Genomic DNA, 16,236 nt, shown 5'->3' on the forward strand with positions numbered 1-16,236 from the left:
AAAAGTTCTATTTATTTTCAGCAATACAGTATTAAAATGCTACAAAAATGAACGGCTGGAGTTTATCAGGTAAATATTGCGCCAAAGCATCGATGTAAACATCCATGTGAGAAATAGGTACAAAAGATAAAGCAACGATCATTTTGGCTTTTCAACTCCACATCCGGAAAACATTCTGTCATTGCAGAAAAAGCTGCTTGTTTTATAATCACAATAAATGCCCTTTGGTTTGGTTGCAAAACTCTGCAGAACAATCTCAGTTATCATTCGAAACATTTTCATGTATGTTGTTCGACGCTTTTTAGGTAATAGGGCGTATAGTATAGGGAGAACTCCTTCATGCTTTCTTGCCATAATTACGTAAACCTGTGCAAACAACGGAGGAGACATCTTAAAGGTGCCATCGGCGTACCACACATCAGAATCACGTAAAATATTTACCCAGGTCTTTCTACCAAATATTAAAATTCTGTCATGCTCATTTCTGCTATCTCCAAGCAAACGTCTTCAAATTGACCACCGTGCGTAAGGTAAAGTTTGTACTCGTCCGGTGTTACTAATTCACTTAAACTGAGAGGGTTTGCAGGCGCAGAATATATTTGATTTCGCTTTCGTCGTACAATTTTTTTCATGGCATCTGAAGTAGGCAATGCTGCCAGAGCAGCTTGAGAGCTATTTTCAATGCAAACATTAACAACTGATGACGGCACTTCAAAAGTTTCCTCTGCTTTACGTTTTACGCTTGTTTTAATTTCAGCAACTTCCACATTTCCTGCCGACGCACCGTGTGAATGTCCATTTACTTCTTTCACTACTTCCTGGTTCTTAGTATGAATACGCCCTTTACACTCATTTTTTTATTCACACCTCCAAAACTTGAGAGAAGGATCGTTTTTGCTACATTTGTCAAACACATACATATATCCGTTGTGTGAAAATGTTGGCTTGCCTCTATTTCTTAAGATTTTTTCGGCCATTTAAGGTATGGGCTGTACAAGAACTAAAGAAAAGCGTTTTCCAATACAAAAAGACTTGAATATCGTAACAACTAGTTTACTATTACAATTCTCAAATCAGATAAGCCTTTGGTGTAATGAGATGATCACTAAACGAGACACGAGTAAAATTATATGATAACTAAACAAGACTTGAATATCGTAATAACTGGTTTAATATTAAAATTCTCAAATCAGACGAGCCTTTGGTGTAATGAGGTGATCACTAAATGAGACACAAATTTGCGGATGGTCCTTAAGTTTGTTTCTTGGCGCCAAAACAGCTCGTCGCCAAAACAATGAGTGCCAAACTGTCTATCGCCAAAATGGCGGCGCCAAATCGTCAGCGCCAAAGAGTCGGCGCCAAATCGTCCTGTTCCGTATAGTGGTATATCAATTATGATAAAAGAGGTATTATTAATTTTGATAATAAAGAGAGAGAGAGAGAGAGAGAGAGAGAGAGAGAGAGAGAGAGAGAGCACCATTGGGATGCTCCCGAGTGCAGGGAAAAAGCTAACTTTTCCCAGGCGAAAGTGACGCCGTTCATTTCCCAAGGCAATAAATCTCATTTAGCGAGAAACATTTCTGCAGCTGAGAGAGAGAGAGAGAGAGAGCAAGTCCAACTTCCATAATTTCTGAAGTAACATTAGTTAAGCCGACTTTCATTCGTGGTTATATTTATTACCAAAGCATTTTCATTTTCACTTTCACCTGAACATGAAAGCTGATTAGAAAGGTAATCCAGAAATGATTGTTCTCATATCCTCTTGTCTCCTCTGAGTCGTGTCTAAGCATCCTTCACAAATTACAGGATTATAAACTTTCTTTTTTTATTTTATTTTACTCATCAACAAAGTCAGGGGTTAGACAGAGGGACATGATGGGGCCTCGTCTAAGCCTGAAGAAGGAAGTGTTTGCCTTCCCCATCAGCTCCCCCCCCCCCCCCCCCCACACCCCCCCCCCCCCCCATCCCCCCCCCCCCCCACCACCACACCCCAACCCGGCTCTCTGTTAGAGTTAATAACTCCTGCTTGCTTTTAATGAATTGTTTATCTTTCGAGTCACAGGTAAATTGGGCGTAGTTAGGACACGTGATTATTCACTTACAGAACGATTTCAAGTTATTTTTGTATCAATTTTTTTTTTATGTAAATGTGTTCATTGTTAATGTAGGTTACAATTTCAGTGTCCAAGTCCTGGTGTTTATATAATCTGAGCAAGATTCCTGTCCACTTGAGTCTCTTGTCAAATATTTGTTGTTGTCGAACGTAAAAGCAGGAGGTGGATGGTGCCCTTTTCTTCATCAGGAAGAGATATTGTGCTTCGTTTCTCTGAGTGAGAAATGCAACTGAATTGAGAATCGAGTTCCTGACATATGGAACGTGGAACTCTGAAAGCTTTCTCATACTGTATGAGACTAAAATTCTCCTTCGCTCCCAGAAGATTAATTATACTGATATTAAAAAAATGTTCTGTTTCACATGAACACTTATGAATGCAACAATGAGAATATTATTAAACAATAATCACTGTGCTACTTAAATTATATTAGTGAGTATTATCTAATGAAACTAATTCTAACTCCATCTTGATTGCTAATCTTACTCTATGAATGCTGGAAGGAATTTATCATATAAAAATAAAATTCTTACAGGCATAAATGCCGGAATTAGAACGGAAATTGACCAGATATCATTGGGTAGAATGTCTTAGCAGTTAGAGACAGCAAAATGGAAGCAATTATTTATTCTCTCTCTCTCTCTCTCTCTCTCTCTCTCTCTCTCTGGAACTTGCCTGGTGTTGCCTGTGTCGAAATACGCTTGTTAGAGGCAACAACAGATCTCGCGAAGTCTTGGAACAGTTGAATTTTATGTGAATGAACATCGCCATGACACTCTCACTTCTGAGACTTCCCTATTACTCACAGAAACCAAGTTCTGCCTACGTATGTGTATCTATTTTTCGTGGATACACAAATCAAAAGGTCTAAGGTGAAAGAGATGCGATAATAATAATAATAATAATAATAATAATAATAATAATAATAATAATAATAATAATAATAATAATAATAATAATAATAATAATATCATGAGTTACTAAAATGCTGTAGAATCATAAAAATGATAATAATAAAAAAGAAATAAAAAAGTATTGATAATAACAATATTATTAATATTACTAATTGCAAAACTAACAACAACAACAACAATAATAATAATAATAATAATAATAATAATAATAATAATAATAATAATAATAATGATAATAATAATAATAATCCCATTAGCCACTGAAAGAGATTTAGATCAACCTTGACTCTGCTGAGCAACTTCCCGTCGAAGCCGAAGAACGGAATCCCCATTTGTGGAAACTTTCGTCCAACACCTCATCAACATTCGAGTTCCCCTTTGAAGACTTCGGCCCTCATAAAAAGAGTCCTAAGGACCTCTTCGGGAGCGACTATGCTCAGTCCTCCATATCCTGGGCTTCCTTTATCCCTCGCAGGACTTAGGAAAGAGATATCAGGATTTCGTGAAGAATCCTAATGACTTCCTCCTCTCACTTGAGTAGATGGAGAACCTTTCATGATGCTAGTTTTACTCTGTTTTTGCTTTCGTTAGTATTCTCTCTCTCTCTCTCTCCCTCCTCTCTCCTCTCTCTCCTCTCTCTATCTCTACTCTCCTCTCTCTCTCTCTCTCTCGTTCTCCTCTCTCTCCTCTTTGTGGCTACTTTATTTCTTACGCTTTTCTTTATTTTACTTCATTTTTATATTCCTCTTTTATTACTGTTATAATTTTTTTTACTAACGCGTTCGTTATTGTTGAGTTAACTATGACATGACATCTAAATAGAGAATAGTGTGAGGAGGTCTCCATTAGTTGAATGTATTTTAACACATATATGAATAGACATATACACATACACATACACACACGCACACACACACACACACACGCGCGCGCTATGTCAAACACACATCTATTTTTTCTGTGAATATCGCATTATAATGTCTAATATATCCCTGAAAAAAGGACAATTGTAATACCTCTGATATCCTAACTAAACCCTTTGTTTTTCAAAAACGATCTTTCCACTAAGTGAAAGCTTCAGAGAACTCGCAAGTAATCCTCTTTACCATTGTTGATGTATGTTTTACTACCAGAGAGAGAAGAGAGAGAGAGGAGAGAGGAGGAGAGAGAGAGAGAGAGAGAGAGAGAGAGAGAGATGCGAGAGAGAGACCATCAACCTGAATACATAAAGGAAAAATGAAAACCTCACACAACATTAATCTGGGGAGTTTTCGTGAATTTGTGAAGTAGTCCGTCCCTGCAGTACCAACTGAGTCGAGAGCTGACCAGAGAAGGGGAGGTCAAACAGGGAAGGTCAAGGTTGTGTCAGGGGTCACTCATTAATTAACTACGGGGTGGGGGCGAAGAAGGTGAGAGGCAGGTCAACACTCATTCTGGTCCATTCCTTCACTAATATCTTCTTAATTAAGAGGGAGTCTCCTGGAATTACTCGGAATAGAAAAGAAAATGTAATATAAATTTTAGGCCAAATACCAAGCTCTGGGACCTATGAGGTCATTCAGCATTGAAATGGAAATTGAGAGTAGAAAGGTTTGAAAGGTGTAACAAGAGGAAAACCTTTTGGAGTGTCACAATGAAACAATTTTAAGACGGAAGTGAGATGGAAGAAAGAGAATATGAACGGAGGTACAATAAAGGGAATCAAAGGGGTTGCAGATAAGGGCCTAGGGGACGCTTCAAGGAACCTAAGTAATGCCTATAGTGCACCAACGGGCACTGTCAGTACTGTACCCGCCCCCCATCAACCTCATGGAATGTAACTAGGCGATCGAGGTTTAGACTCAATAATAAGGAAAATAAACTGAAAATATATTAGATAAATTTTGTATGAAGGAAATTTGTTTACGTGGAATGCAAAATTAGATGACTCTCATCAAAGCATTATCTATTAAAGTGATTCCCATTATTCATTTCAATCATCCTCATTATTATTATTATTATTATTATTATTATTATTATTATTATTATATTATTATTATTATTATTATTATTATTATTATTATCATTATTATTATTATTATTATTATTATTGTTCAGAAGATGAAGAACCCTATTCAGTTGGAACAAGAAACCCACCACCGGGTCCACTGACTTAAATTCAAACTTCCAAAGAGTATTAAGGTGTTCATTCGAAGAAGAACAGAAGGCAATAGAAAAGACAGAGACCACATATTGAAAAAAGGAAAAATCAAATAAGAAATTAATAGATAAATAGAAAAAATGTAAGTAAATGACCAAACGCAAGGAGAATTGTATTATGGTAGTAATACATTCGTTTATGAGTTCGCAAACGTGACCAACGGCTTTACGTGACTTCCGAAACACGTCGAGAGTGAACTTCTATCGCCAGAAATACACATCTCTCGCTCCTCATTGGAATGGCCGAGAATCGAATCTGCAACCACCGAGGTGGGACACCAACACCATACCAACCACGCCACTGAGGGGCTGAATTTTGCTAAAGAAGGCTGTAATTAAATGCCATTTTTGGAAAATAATGTAAACTGCACCGTCATTTCATGCCTGTGATCAATAACATTGCAAACTCAAACTTTCTGGTTTTCATTTCCTGTTTTTCTGCCTCTGAAGCGACATCAACAATATTGCTTCTAATTCTCGATACCCAGCACTCTTTGCTGTAGGAGGTATACAACAAGGCGTGATCCGACCTGCTTACTCAGGGGCCGTGCTAAAATCTAACGAAAATTAAAATAAATACGCTACATTTCATTAGAAATAATTGTTCTGTACTGTTTAACATGCACATTATTTATTTCTTACATTTTCATTCTAATAAATAAATCATAAATATCCTATCCTAAAATTCCTGTATCTTTAATTCAACGCAAAACACCTTTTTCAGACCTTTTTAGGCTTTTCCATAGACCTTTCCTAACCCTCCCCCAACAACAACAACAACAACAAAGATAAAGTAGTTTGTAGGCTTACTCCCCGAGGAAGCGATAAAGGGAATCGGTGCAATTTGTATATTCATGTAACTGACCCTAATAAATTTCCTGCAGCTGAAACTTAATCTCCACCTCTGTTATTCATCTTCCATCTTGACCGGTTGGGAGGAAGGAACTGTGGCTAGATTTGCTTGCTTGCTACATTAATTGCTTGCTTGCTTTGCTTGCTCTCTTACTAGCTTTGCTTGCCTCGTTGCTTTGCTTGACTGCTTGTTCTACTTGGTTTCCTGGCTTTGCTTGCCTGCTTTGCATGTTTTGCGTGCTTGCTTAGTATGTTTGATTGCTTTGCTTGCTTGCTTGCTTTGTTTGTTTGCTTTGTTTACTTTGCTTTCTTGTATGCTTGAATTCTTTCTTTGATTGCTGGTTTCGCTAACTTTGCTTGCTTTCTTTCTTGCTTTGCTTGCTCTTCTTGCTTACTTGCTTGCTTATTTACTTTCTTTGCTTGCATTGCTTCCTTGCTAGTTTTACTTACTTGGTTCCTTTGCTGGCTTGCTTGTTTTAATTGTTTTGATAGCTTTGCTTGCTTGCTTCAGTGATTTATCAAATTAATAACTTATTTAGTTATTCATTTATCTTATTTGTCCAACAAAAAGTTTTGCGCTAAGAAATACATTCAACAATAGATAAGCAGAAAAGTAATATTCCCAGGAGGATTTATGTTTAAAAATATTAAAGGAAAGTATCTATGAAACGAGAGCGTTATTTTTTGGGTAAAACAACAGGAAGGATTCGGAATCCATCAGGACCAAAGTTAAGGCCGTATACAATACACCAGGCGGCAGAAAAAGCTCTCAAATTCATCCTCAAGTTCTGAGAAGTCATAAAGTTTCTTCATAAAGGGAAGCTATTCTGCCGGAGAGAGAGAGAGAGAGAGAGAGAGAGAGAGAGAGAGAGAGAGAGAGAGAGAGAGAAATATGTATATGAGATATGTCAGACATTCCTTTTCTGTCGATGGAATTACTGCAGCCTACATAAGTGGGATATATTGAAGAGGAGGAAGTCTTGTGGCCTTCGTCCCCTTTACGTGACTGACTTGGTTTCGTGTTCGTGTGTTTGTGGAAGTGTGTATGTAAGGGGGCCGTAATGCACAAACACTTCAGACCGTTGTTTGTACTGGAACGTTACCAAGGGATTATGTGCTACCAAAGGTTTTTCAGAGTTAAGTAATTTAGTACCATTTAAGAATTTCTCAAACAGACCTCTAATGTATATGTAGAATACTTATCAGAAGTCCTATCTATCATGAACTTTCTATTTCTTAAAACATAACCACTTGTGAGAACTTACAGAACAGAATTAACTAATACTTTATACCATTTAATGTTTTCATTCTAGTTTCCTTCTTCAGACTTTACCCAGTCACGACAAAACAGCTTCCCTTTAATAGATGTGGTTTGGGAGTCCTATTTCCTTTAATCATATTCTCATGGATGGAGGAATAAAATTCAGGATGGAACACTCACGAATATCTGGGAATTCTATTCCAGCCCAGGTGGTCTTTGGTGCTCTCGTGTCTTGCTTTGTATTCATTTACGGTTTGTGTTCAATCTTCGACTTGTATTCGACTTATATTTTTACTTATATTTTTACTAATAATTCGACTTAAATTTCGGCTTATATTAGACTTATATTCCGACATATATTCTCGAATTATATTTCGACTTTTATTTGACACATATTCGACTTGTAATAGACTTATATTTCGCCTCACATTCGACTTATATTTCGTCTTCTATTCGACTTCTATTCAACTTGTAATATATTTATAATTCGACTTATATTACGGCTTATGTTCGACCTAAATTCCGAATTATATTCGACATATATTTCAATTTTTATTTCGGATTATACTTTGACATTTTCTACACAACTTGTATCTCGACTTGTATTTCGATTTGTATTATTATATTCGGCTTAAATTTCGACTTATATTCGATATATAACATTACGTTCGAGAGCACTCGACTGTTCTTTAAAAAAAAGACTTCGAAGTTAAACAATTCGTTTACTATATAAAAGCCAATAAACTTTGCCGGCCAATTAGTGCTTACCAAAGGAGATCTGTTTCCAGATCATTTAAACATCGAGTTATGAAAATAACTTTCATTTATCTTTGTTTGTCGAATGGCAAATAAATCACTTAATTCTTAATGACTGAGATTGAAAGAGTGCTTAAATTGGCATGAATTATTCATCGATAGGCAGTTATAGTTAAGTGGAATGTTGCTTTACATACGAGTTAGTTAATAATTGTTTAATCTTGTTTCTTACACGTATGGTTCTCAGGAGACCGATACTTCCTTGTTGTCCAAAATCTATAAACAAACACTCATTACAACAGAATTATTCTTGTTGTTGAGATAAAGAAAAAAATAATACCAGTATCCAGCCACTAGAATATTATGATTCTCTTTCTTTTCCAGGCTGACCATCCGTGAAATTAGAGTCCAGAACTTATAAAGTATTACTCACGGTGTTTATCACGAATTATATTAAAAGTTTATCATTATCGACAGAGAAAAGAAAATGTACAAAACCTGATGGGTGACCACCAGAAAACCCCAGATGACAATCGCAGCTTCACCCTAACAACACTAACTGCCACCCAATAGGGCAGCGTCTCCAGAAGTCTTCCCTCCTGAGGAAAATGCTTATTGTGTAAAGAGCTTCGTTAACATGGTTGGAACCACCACAGTTGACCAACCATCGGGTTAGCAGACCTGCTGAGGTCAACAACGGGGACGCCAGAGATTCTTCAGGAAACTGAATAAAGTGATTTTCAAACAGGAAAATGAAATTAGGAAAAATAAAACGTAGAGATGGCTGTCTTGTCAGTTAAAACTCTGAGCAATTTCTTATTGTTAGTTCGTAATTCCAAACGCTGTATGATTGAGAAATGGCCTCAAAAGATAATTTTCACAGGGATTGCCTGAGAGCAGGCAATAAAAGTTCAGCATCACTGATAATCAGCCTCTAAGCAGAACCTAAACATTCAGTTTCAGAGAGAGAGTGCACCATAGCAGGGGACAGAAGAAGCCTTTCCATGAAAATTCAATACATATTTTAGGGAGACTGTCCAGGAGACAGCTGGGAAGGAATGCCACGATATTTTACTTATAGAAAAAAACCTTTTACTACATTTACCATTTGAGGACACACTGCATTGTCAAGAACATAGAAAATGACGAGAAATAAGTGGTTTTGATGATTCATGCAGACCTCCTTAGAACACCTATCAAATTTGCAAACGAGTGCTCAGACGCATCTTCAGGGAAATGTCTTTAAATGATTTGTGTCATATGTCCAGTGACTCAATATTGCACGAAAGCAGTACTTTTTGCACTTCATAAATACTCTGGTTCTCTTATGCTATTATTATTATTATATTATTATTATTATTATTATTATTATTATTATTATTATTATTATTATTATTATTATTATTATTATTATTATTATTGCTATTATTATTATTATTATTATTATTATTATTATTATTATTTTATTATTATTATTGTGAAAAAATTATATTAGGCTTTATTCTAAACTTATTGATTTAGTAATATCATTGCAAAAAACATCAATGTTACTCAAATCATAAATATGAAATTAATTTCAAAAAATCATTTTTTCATAATAATAATAATAATAATAATAATAATAATAATATAATAATAAAATAATAATAATAATAATAATAATAATAACGACATAATAATAATAATAATAATAATAATAATAATAATAAAATAATAATAATAATAATAATAGCAGCATAAGAGAGCCAGTCAAATAGGACGCACCCCCCCAACCAAAAAAAAAAAAAACTACATTTTGAATACTTCAGATTTTGTGAGAAATTAAGTAACAGAATAAAGGGCAATTCACTGAGGATATAGGCAGAGCCCCCCCAGCAACCCCATCAACCCCCAAAACCCCAAAAGATACTAAAATAATATAAAGACCATAATAAACTAATAATAAAAACGAACACCTTCCAATAAATAAAAGAATAATTAGTAACTCCCACCAAAACCGAAACGTTGCAGAACTTCTGGAAAAAATGAAAGATTATTTTTAGTAATTTTTTTATAAACTTTGATCAATGTATCTAAACTGCAACTTATTTTGACTCTCTCTCTCTCTCTCTCTCTCTCTCTCCATAATCAAATAAACAAATTCATCACTATTCAGATCAAAACTGACTCTGATCAATTATGAGTTCGTGTCAGCAACTGAGAATTAAAGGTGAAAATGTCACAACAATTTCATAAATCATTTGCTCAGGTTTGTGTCAATAACAATTCTCAGTTTATATCAAAATCTGTATTTCAAGTTGTCTAAAATATTTTCCTTCTATGTTCTTAATATGAAATGCGTCAACTGAGAGAGAGAGAGAGAGAGAGAGAGAGAGAGAGAGAGAGAGAGAATTAATGCCGTCGTTAAAGCCTTTTCCAACCACAAGTGTCCTCATATTTCCTGAATAACCACAGGACACAAAGCAGCATTTTGGAGGAGTAATATAAGAAGGGAAATTGATAATGAGAAATCTATTGACTGTTGAAGAAACAATAATTAAAGCCTAAGAGAGGACATAATACAAAGAGATGCTGAGTTGAACAAGGATATAAGACATACATATAAGGATAAACAGGATGGAAATGTTAAAAGTTAATCATTCTTATAATTTATAATCAACATTTTCTGGTTTTTATTTAGAACGGCCACAAAATCATTCACCTCTCTTACTTCACTTGATTATTAATTCCTTATTTTTTCAGTAAGGAATTCATTATATTTACTTTTCCATTTATTTTGGCAAAGGAAATGTAATTTTTATTCTTTATCGTTTGAACTGCTCAGCTTTCATTTGTTCCCAGATCCATAATAAACCCTTAGCTTTTAGAAATATTTCCTACAAACTGAAGGCTCGAATGCGGAGAAAGGGGAAAACTAAGATAATAATAATAATAATAATAATAATAATAATAATAATAATAATAATAATAATAATAATAATAATAACTAATAATAACACTTTGTACGTTGCACGAATTGTTGATAGAAAGATCAAATCGAATCTTCCTTAAAAACTCCAGCCGTTGTAGCTGTTAAAGTGATGAATGATAAACGGGACAATATCACATTATTTCGTCACTTCGTCCCAATTCCGCGTTCGGGGGAGATCAGCCCTTCATGACCTGAGTCCTTTCCGCAATTGGCTCTGTCCTGAGCCTTGGATGTTGTCTCTGCTCTCACTTCTGATACAGAGAGAGAGAGAGAGAGAGAGAGAGAGAGAGAATTCTCATGGTCGTTTCTTGTTCTCATTCCAAGAATAGCTCAACAAATTCCGGTTTAAGACGTCACAGATTCTGCCATTTTATGAATTTTCGATGATCTTAGGCTATAGATTAATGACTGTATCATAATTATTCAGAAGATGAATAACCCTATTCATATGGACCAAGCTCGCAGGAGCGCCTCAGTGGCGTGGTTGATATGGTGTTTGCTTCCACCTCGGTGGTCGCGGGTTCGATTTTCGGCCATTCCATTGAGGAGTGAGAGATGTGTATTTATGGTGATAGAAGTTCGCTCTCGACGTGGTTCGGAAGTCACGTAAAGCCGTTGGTCCCGTGCTGAATAACCACTGGTTTTGTGCAACGTAAAAACACCATACAAACAAAACAACAAGGCCGCAGGATAAGGTGTTCATTAGAAAGAACTGACACAAGGCGATGAGAAACACAAAAGGAAGAGATCGCTTATTAAAAAGAAAAATTTAGTTAACAACCAGCTTTGAAGACCCTCATTCATTTGAATACTTCGCTGCTTTGCTGACTGCCATCTTCAATAACTAAGCATTTCTGCCTAAATAAATTTCAGAGCCTCTTCGAGGGTGACAAAAAAAAAAAAAAAAAACTTTTGTCAGCCAATTCAAACGGTTGCTCTGCTGACAGATGCTTGCTTCGTCCAGCTGACAACCCTCTTGAACATCGACAATAAATTCATTTATTCGATCAACTACCTCCCATGAATTCACTCCACGATTCTCTCCTCCTGGTTTCAAAATCATTCACACATTTTCCATAAGTGTTCATTCGTATATTCACAAATAACCACATAATATTTGGCTCCTCAGATGTCATTCTAGATCTCTTCGACTTCCAATGAATAATTTCGGTACTTGATCACTTTCTTTTACGATACTTTTAGGGAAGCTCTGTGGCAATGGATGGAAGGATCGATTTAGTCCCTCACAAGGTTCACGACATATACTAGTATATATATATATATATATATATATATATATATATATATACTATATATATATATATATATATATATATATATAGTATATATTATAGGCTGACAGATAGAACGACAGACAGACAAACAGACAGACAGACAGGTTTGACGTAAACCAGTGAAGAGGACAGGTGTTCTGTCCATCTCTGTGTCTGTTGCTTTTCAATTTACTTTAGAATTTGGACAGAATTCTGTACCGGATGTATATAGTTTTCTTATGCAATTTACTAAGTAGAGTTATTAGATTTCGAGAATAATTCGGACTTGGAATAAATCCTGGATTTGCAATGTGGATTCCAGTGAAACTTTGTAGATTTCGGGAAGCTTTTCTTTTATCTCCAAAAAGGTGATTCTGCAAATGAATTTCAAATATATATTTTTCAAGTTATTTATAATTACATAAGGTTAGATTTCGAGATTAATTCGGATTTGGATGTAAATCCTGGATTTATCTTGTGGATTCCAGTGCAATTTTGTGGATTACATGATGCAATTTTGGGAACAATTCATAAATCTTCCAAAAAGTGATTCCTTTGACCACCGGTGGTGCCTGCAAATGACTATAATTTGGTCGTTTCAATTTTTTCATGTATTAATAATGAAGTCGTGGAACAGTACCTAAACTTGTAATAGATAATAACAACACAAACCTTACTACACAATGTATTCTTTATATTGCAGCACCTTGAACTGCCAACACGGCAATATCGCATCTAGAAATAGCTCCACAGTTCACTTCAATGTCCCTGAATCCATTCAATAGATCTGACGTCCTGATATCACGCTACTGCCTTTTTCCAGCCTTCTTTGACCTTTGAAAATATATCAGTAATACTTCCCTGAAGCGATCTTATAGAATTTAAGGAAGGAGAGAAGAGGAGGAGAGAGAGTAGAAGAGAGAGAGAGAGAGAGAGAGAGAGAGAGAACATGAAAATGCAGTGTCACCAACTGACTGCAATACTGAAATATTGCAAAGAAGGTAAGTAAAGAAAAAGTATGGACTTGTGAGAGAGAGAGAGAGAGAGAGATCTTGTCGACATAAAAATGCAGTGTCACCAACCGACTGCAATATTGTAAAGAAAGAAAATAATGAAGAAGTGTGGAATTATTTGAGAGAGAAAAGAGAGAGAGAGAGAGAAGAGAGAGTTAAATAACATTATTTTAATGACTGTTTTGGGGGTTAATTTTCTTGGATAGTTACCGAAAGCACATTTCCCTCTAATTCAGTTTCGTGTGGATGGAGGCTCCGAACAGCCATGTTTATAATAGAGTCAATATATATTATTTTCATCTCTGTTTTGGAGATCTTCGCTAAATCAATGTGCGATTTTTTTTTTTTTTGTTTTTTTTTTTTTTTTTTTTTGAAAGGAGACGTAAAATTAAGACTAACTTTTTTTCTTTTTTTTTCGACAGTGGAGCCTCCGTGTCAGGAGAGGTCAGTCTGCTTGTTTGCTGGCGCCTCGTTTTAAGAAATGGATAAAAAAAATAAAAAATTGTCGAATATATAAGTAAATAAATAAATTCATAAACAGATATATTAATGGATAGATAAAATGAAGAATAAATTAATGAATTTAATAAACTGACGAATAATTACATAAACAAATGTAAGAAATGGATATATAAATAAGTAAATAAATAAATGAATAAATAATTTTAATAAATTGTTGAATAAATAAGTAAACAAGTAAATAAAAATAAAAATAGAGAGAGACTCTCTACAGATAACTACCAAAACAAAGGCCCCCTTCCATTTTCTTCTTCTTTCTTCAGCCCCTGGACCCTAATGAGAAACAGCCCACGCAAACAGGAACAGAAAATGCAATGCTAATGGAAATTACACTCACTCAAAGCACGCACGCTCTCTCTCTCTTCTCTCTCTCTCTCGCCTTTCGTCACCTGTGCTACTTTTAGCATCGCCTCCTTGACCACTTACCGACACGTGGGATCGATCGCGTGTTTTCTCAAGGCCGTCAGTTCTCTGTAAATCTCATGACTAGAGAATGATTTGCTGTACGACAGGTCGCCCGTCATCCGAAATATTATAGACGTCGTGATGAGGACCGTCGGATTCTGGGAGAAATGGAAGGTTAAGCCTTCATTTTTTTGGGGAGGAGGGGTGGGGGCAGGGGGGGATACCCCAAGTAAGAAGGCTCTATGAAGGTACTGCTTTTCTTGCCTGTCTAAATCGGTAACGGAGTATTTGATGATTCTTGGCCGTTCAAAAGGGAAGTTTTGCGCAGATGTCAGCAGAGAAAAGTCAGCTTCAATGTTTTGTCTTGTTATTAATGATTCTTTTTCTCTGCTTTTCATTTTTATAATAAAAAGAAACCGAAAATTATTAACCTTTAGACCTTATCTTTAAATGACCTAGAAATATACGCACAATAACGTTGTCTATATTTTAGTTATGTCGACTATATCCCTACAACATAAAAAAAAAAAAGATCCTTAGCATGGAGTGTTTTATTTTAATCTTAAAAAATGTGAACAGGAGAGAGATATTTATCTTGGGAAACTTGATCCGGTTAAGTACCAGCGCCAAACACCGTCCGTGGAGGTTAATGAAGGTTAACCGTTTTTGGAGAAGAATAAAACTTTTTATCTAGACTAAAGAAAAAAAAAAAATAGATTAAAATGACACAGGCATATTCATAATAAATATCAATAATGGCATCTGCTACTCTCTCCACTACTCCCATTCACTTCACCAATGATCCTATCCACTCCCTCTACTACTCCATCACTCTCCCTACTACTAATCCAGGTCCACTCCCACTTACTCCCATATTTTCCTTGACTACTCCATCCACTCCCCTACCCCCAAACACTTCCTTCTCCCATCTTCCCTGTCTACTCCATCCACTCCACAATCCCATCCACACCCCTTCTCCCATACATTTTCCCTGATTACTCCAATCCACCCTAACCCCTAATCCCTTCCACTGCCAAAACTACTTCCATCCACTCCCCTTCTCTGTCTCCTCTCTCTGACTACTCCCATCCACTCCCTAATTCCATCCACTCCCCGTATCCTATCTTCTCCCATCTTTCCCTGACTACTCCCATCCACTCCCCTACTCCCAACAAAAGAAGAAGAAGGAAAGAGAGAGAGAAGAAGAAGAGGAATGAAAGAGAACAGATGTTCTCAATGATCGATAATTAATTCTCTCGCTTAATCGTCCGTGGAACTGAAATCGGGAATCGCCGGAACAATGACTCCTGGGCGGGAGGAATGGGAAACCTCCTGGCACTCGGCAGAAAGGTTCGCTGGAATGAGAGGAATGTTCCCTTTGCTTTCTCCAGTTGCAACTCTGGATTTTCGAGTTCTCTGCGCGCCCCCCCCCCCCCCCCCCCCCCCCCCCCCCCCCCCCCCCCACCCCCCCCCCCCCCTTTATGTATGTATGTATGTATATCTATAGCCTCAGTTAGATCGGTAATACAATAATTATTCATACTTCTCTGCGAGCTGTAGCGTTTTCAGACAGCTATTATTATCAATAATAATAATAATAACAATAATAATAATGTTATTAAAAAGGACCATAAACCTATACTGCATCTGATACAGCAATAAAATTCAACATTACATTTTCGAATAATAATAATAATAATAATAATAATATCACTAGTATTACCATTATTAATATTTGAAAATATAAATTAAATATGCAAGATTCCTTTATTCACAAAACAGAATAGTAAATAACAATTAAAATAATACCGATTTCTTTAATAGGTAAAAAACAATTATTTATAATGTAAAAACTTCACGTTTATATGATTTCTCTAATATGATATTACAATTTGATGACTGTATGGAACTTTAAGAGAATTTATTATTTTCCTTCACAGTGTATAAAAGATAATTCC

The 16,236-nt window shown here is 35.8% G+C and overlaps 1 protein-coding gene across 1 annotated transcript in view; it reads left to right on the forward strand.

The window, feature by feature from the left end:
• The window catches only part of LOC135208094 (uncharacterized), an 81,537-nt gene extending 67,080 nt beyond the window's left edge, over positions 1-14,457 (forward strand). Inside the window, exons 5-6 of the mRNA XM_064240241.1 lie at positions 13,777-13,798; positions 14,386-14,457. Coding sequence (XP_064096311.1) covers positions 13,777-13,798; positions 14,386-14,457 — 94 coding nt within the window. The remainder of the gene's footprint in view (positions 1-13,776; positions 13,799-14,385) is intronic.
• The last annotated feature ends 1,779 nt before the right edge of the window (positions 14,458-16,236 follow it).

Source organism: Macrobrachium nipponense, chromosome 34 (genome assembly GCF_015104395.2).
Source record: "Macrobrachium nipponense isolate FS-2020 chromosome 34, ASM1510439v2, whole genome shotgun sequence".
In the NCBI taxonomy this organism is placed as follows: Eukaryota; Metazoa; Arthropoda; class Malacostraca; order Decapoda; family Palaemonidae; genus Macrobrachium; species Macrobrachium nipponense.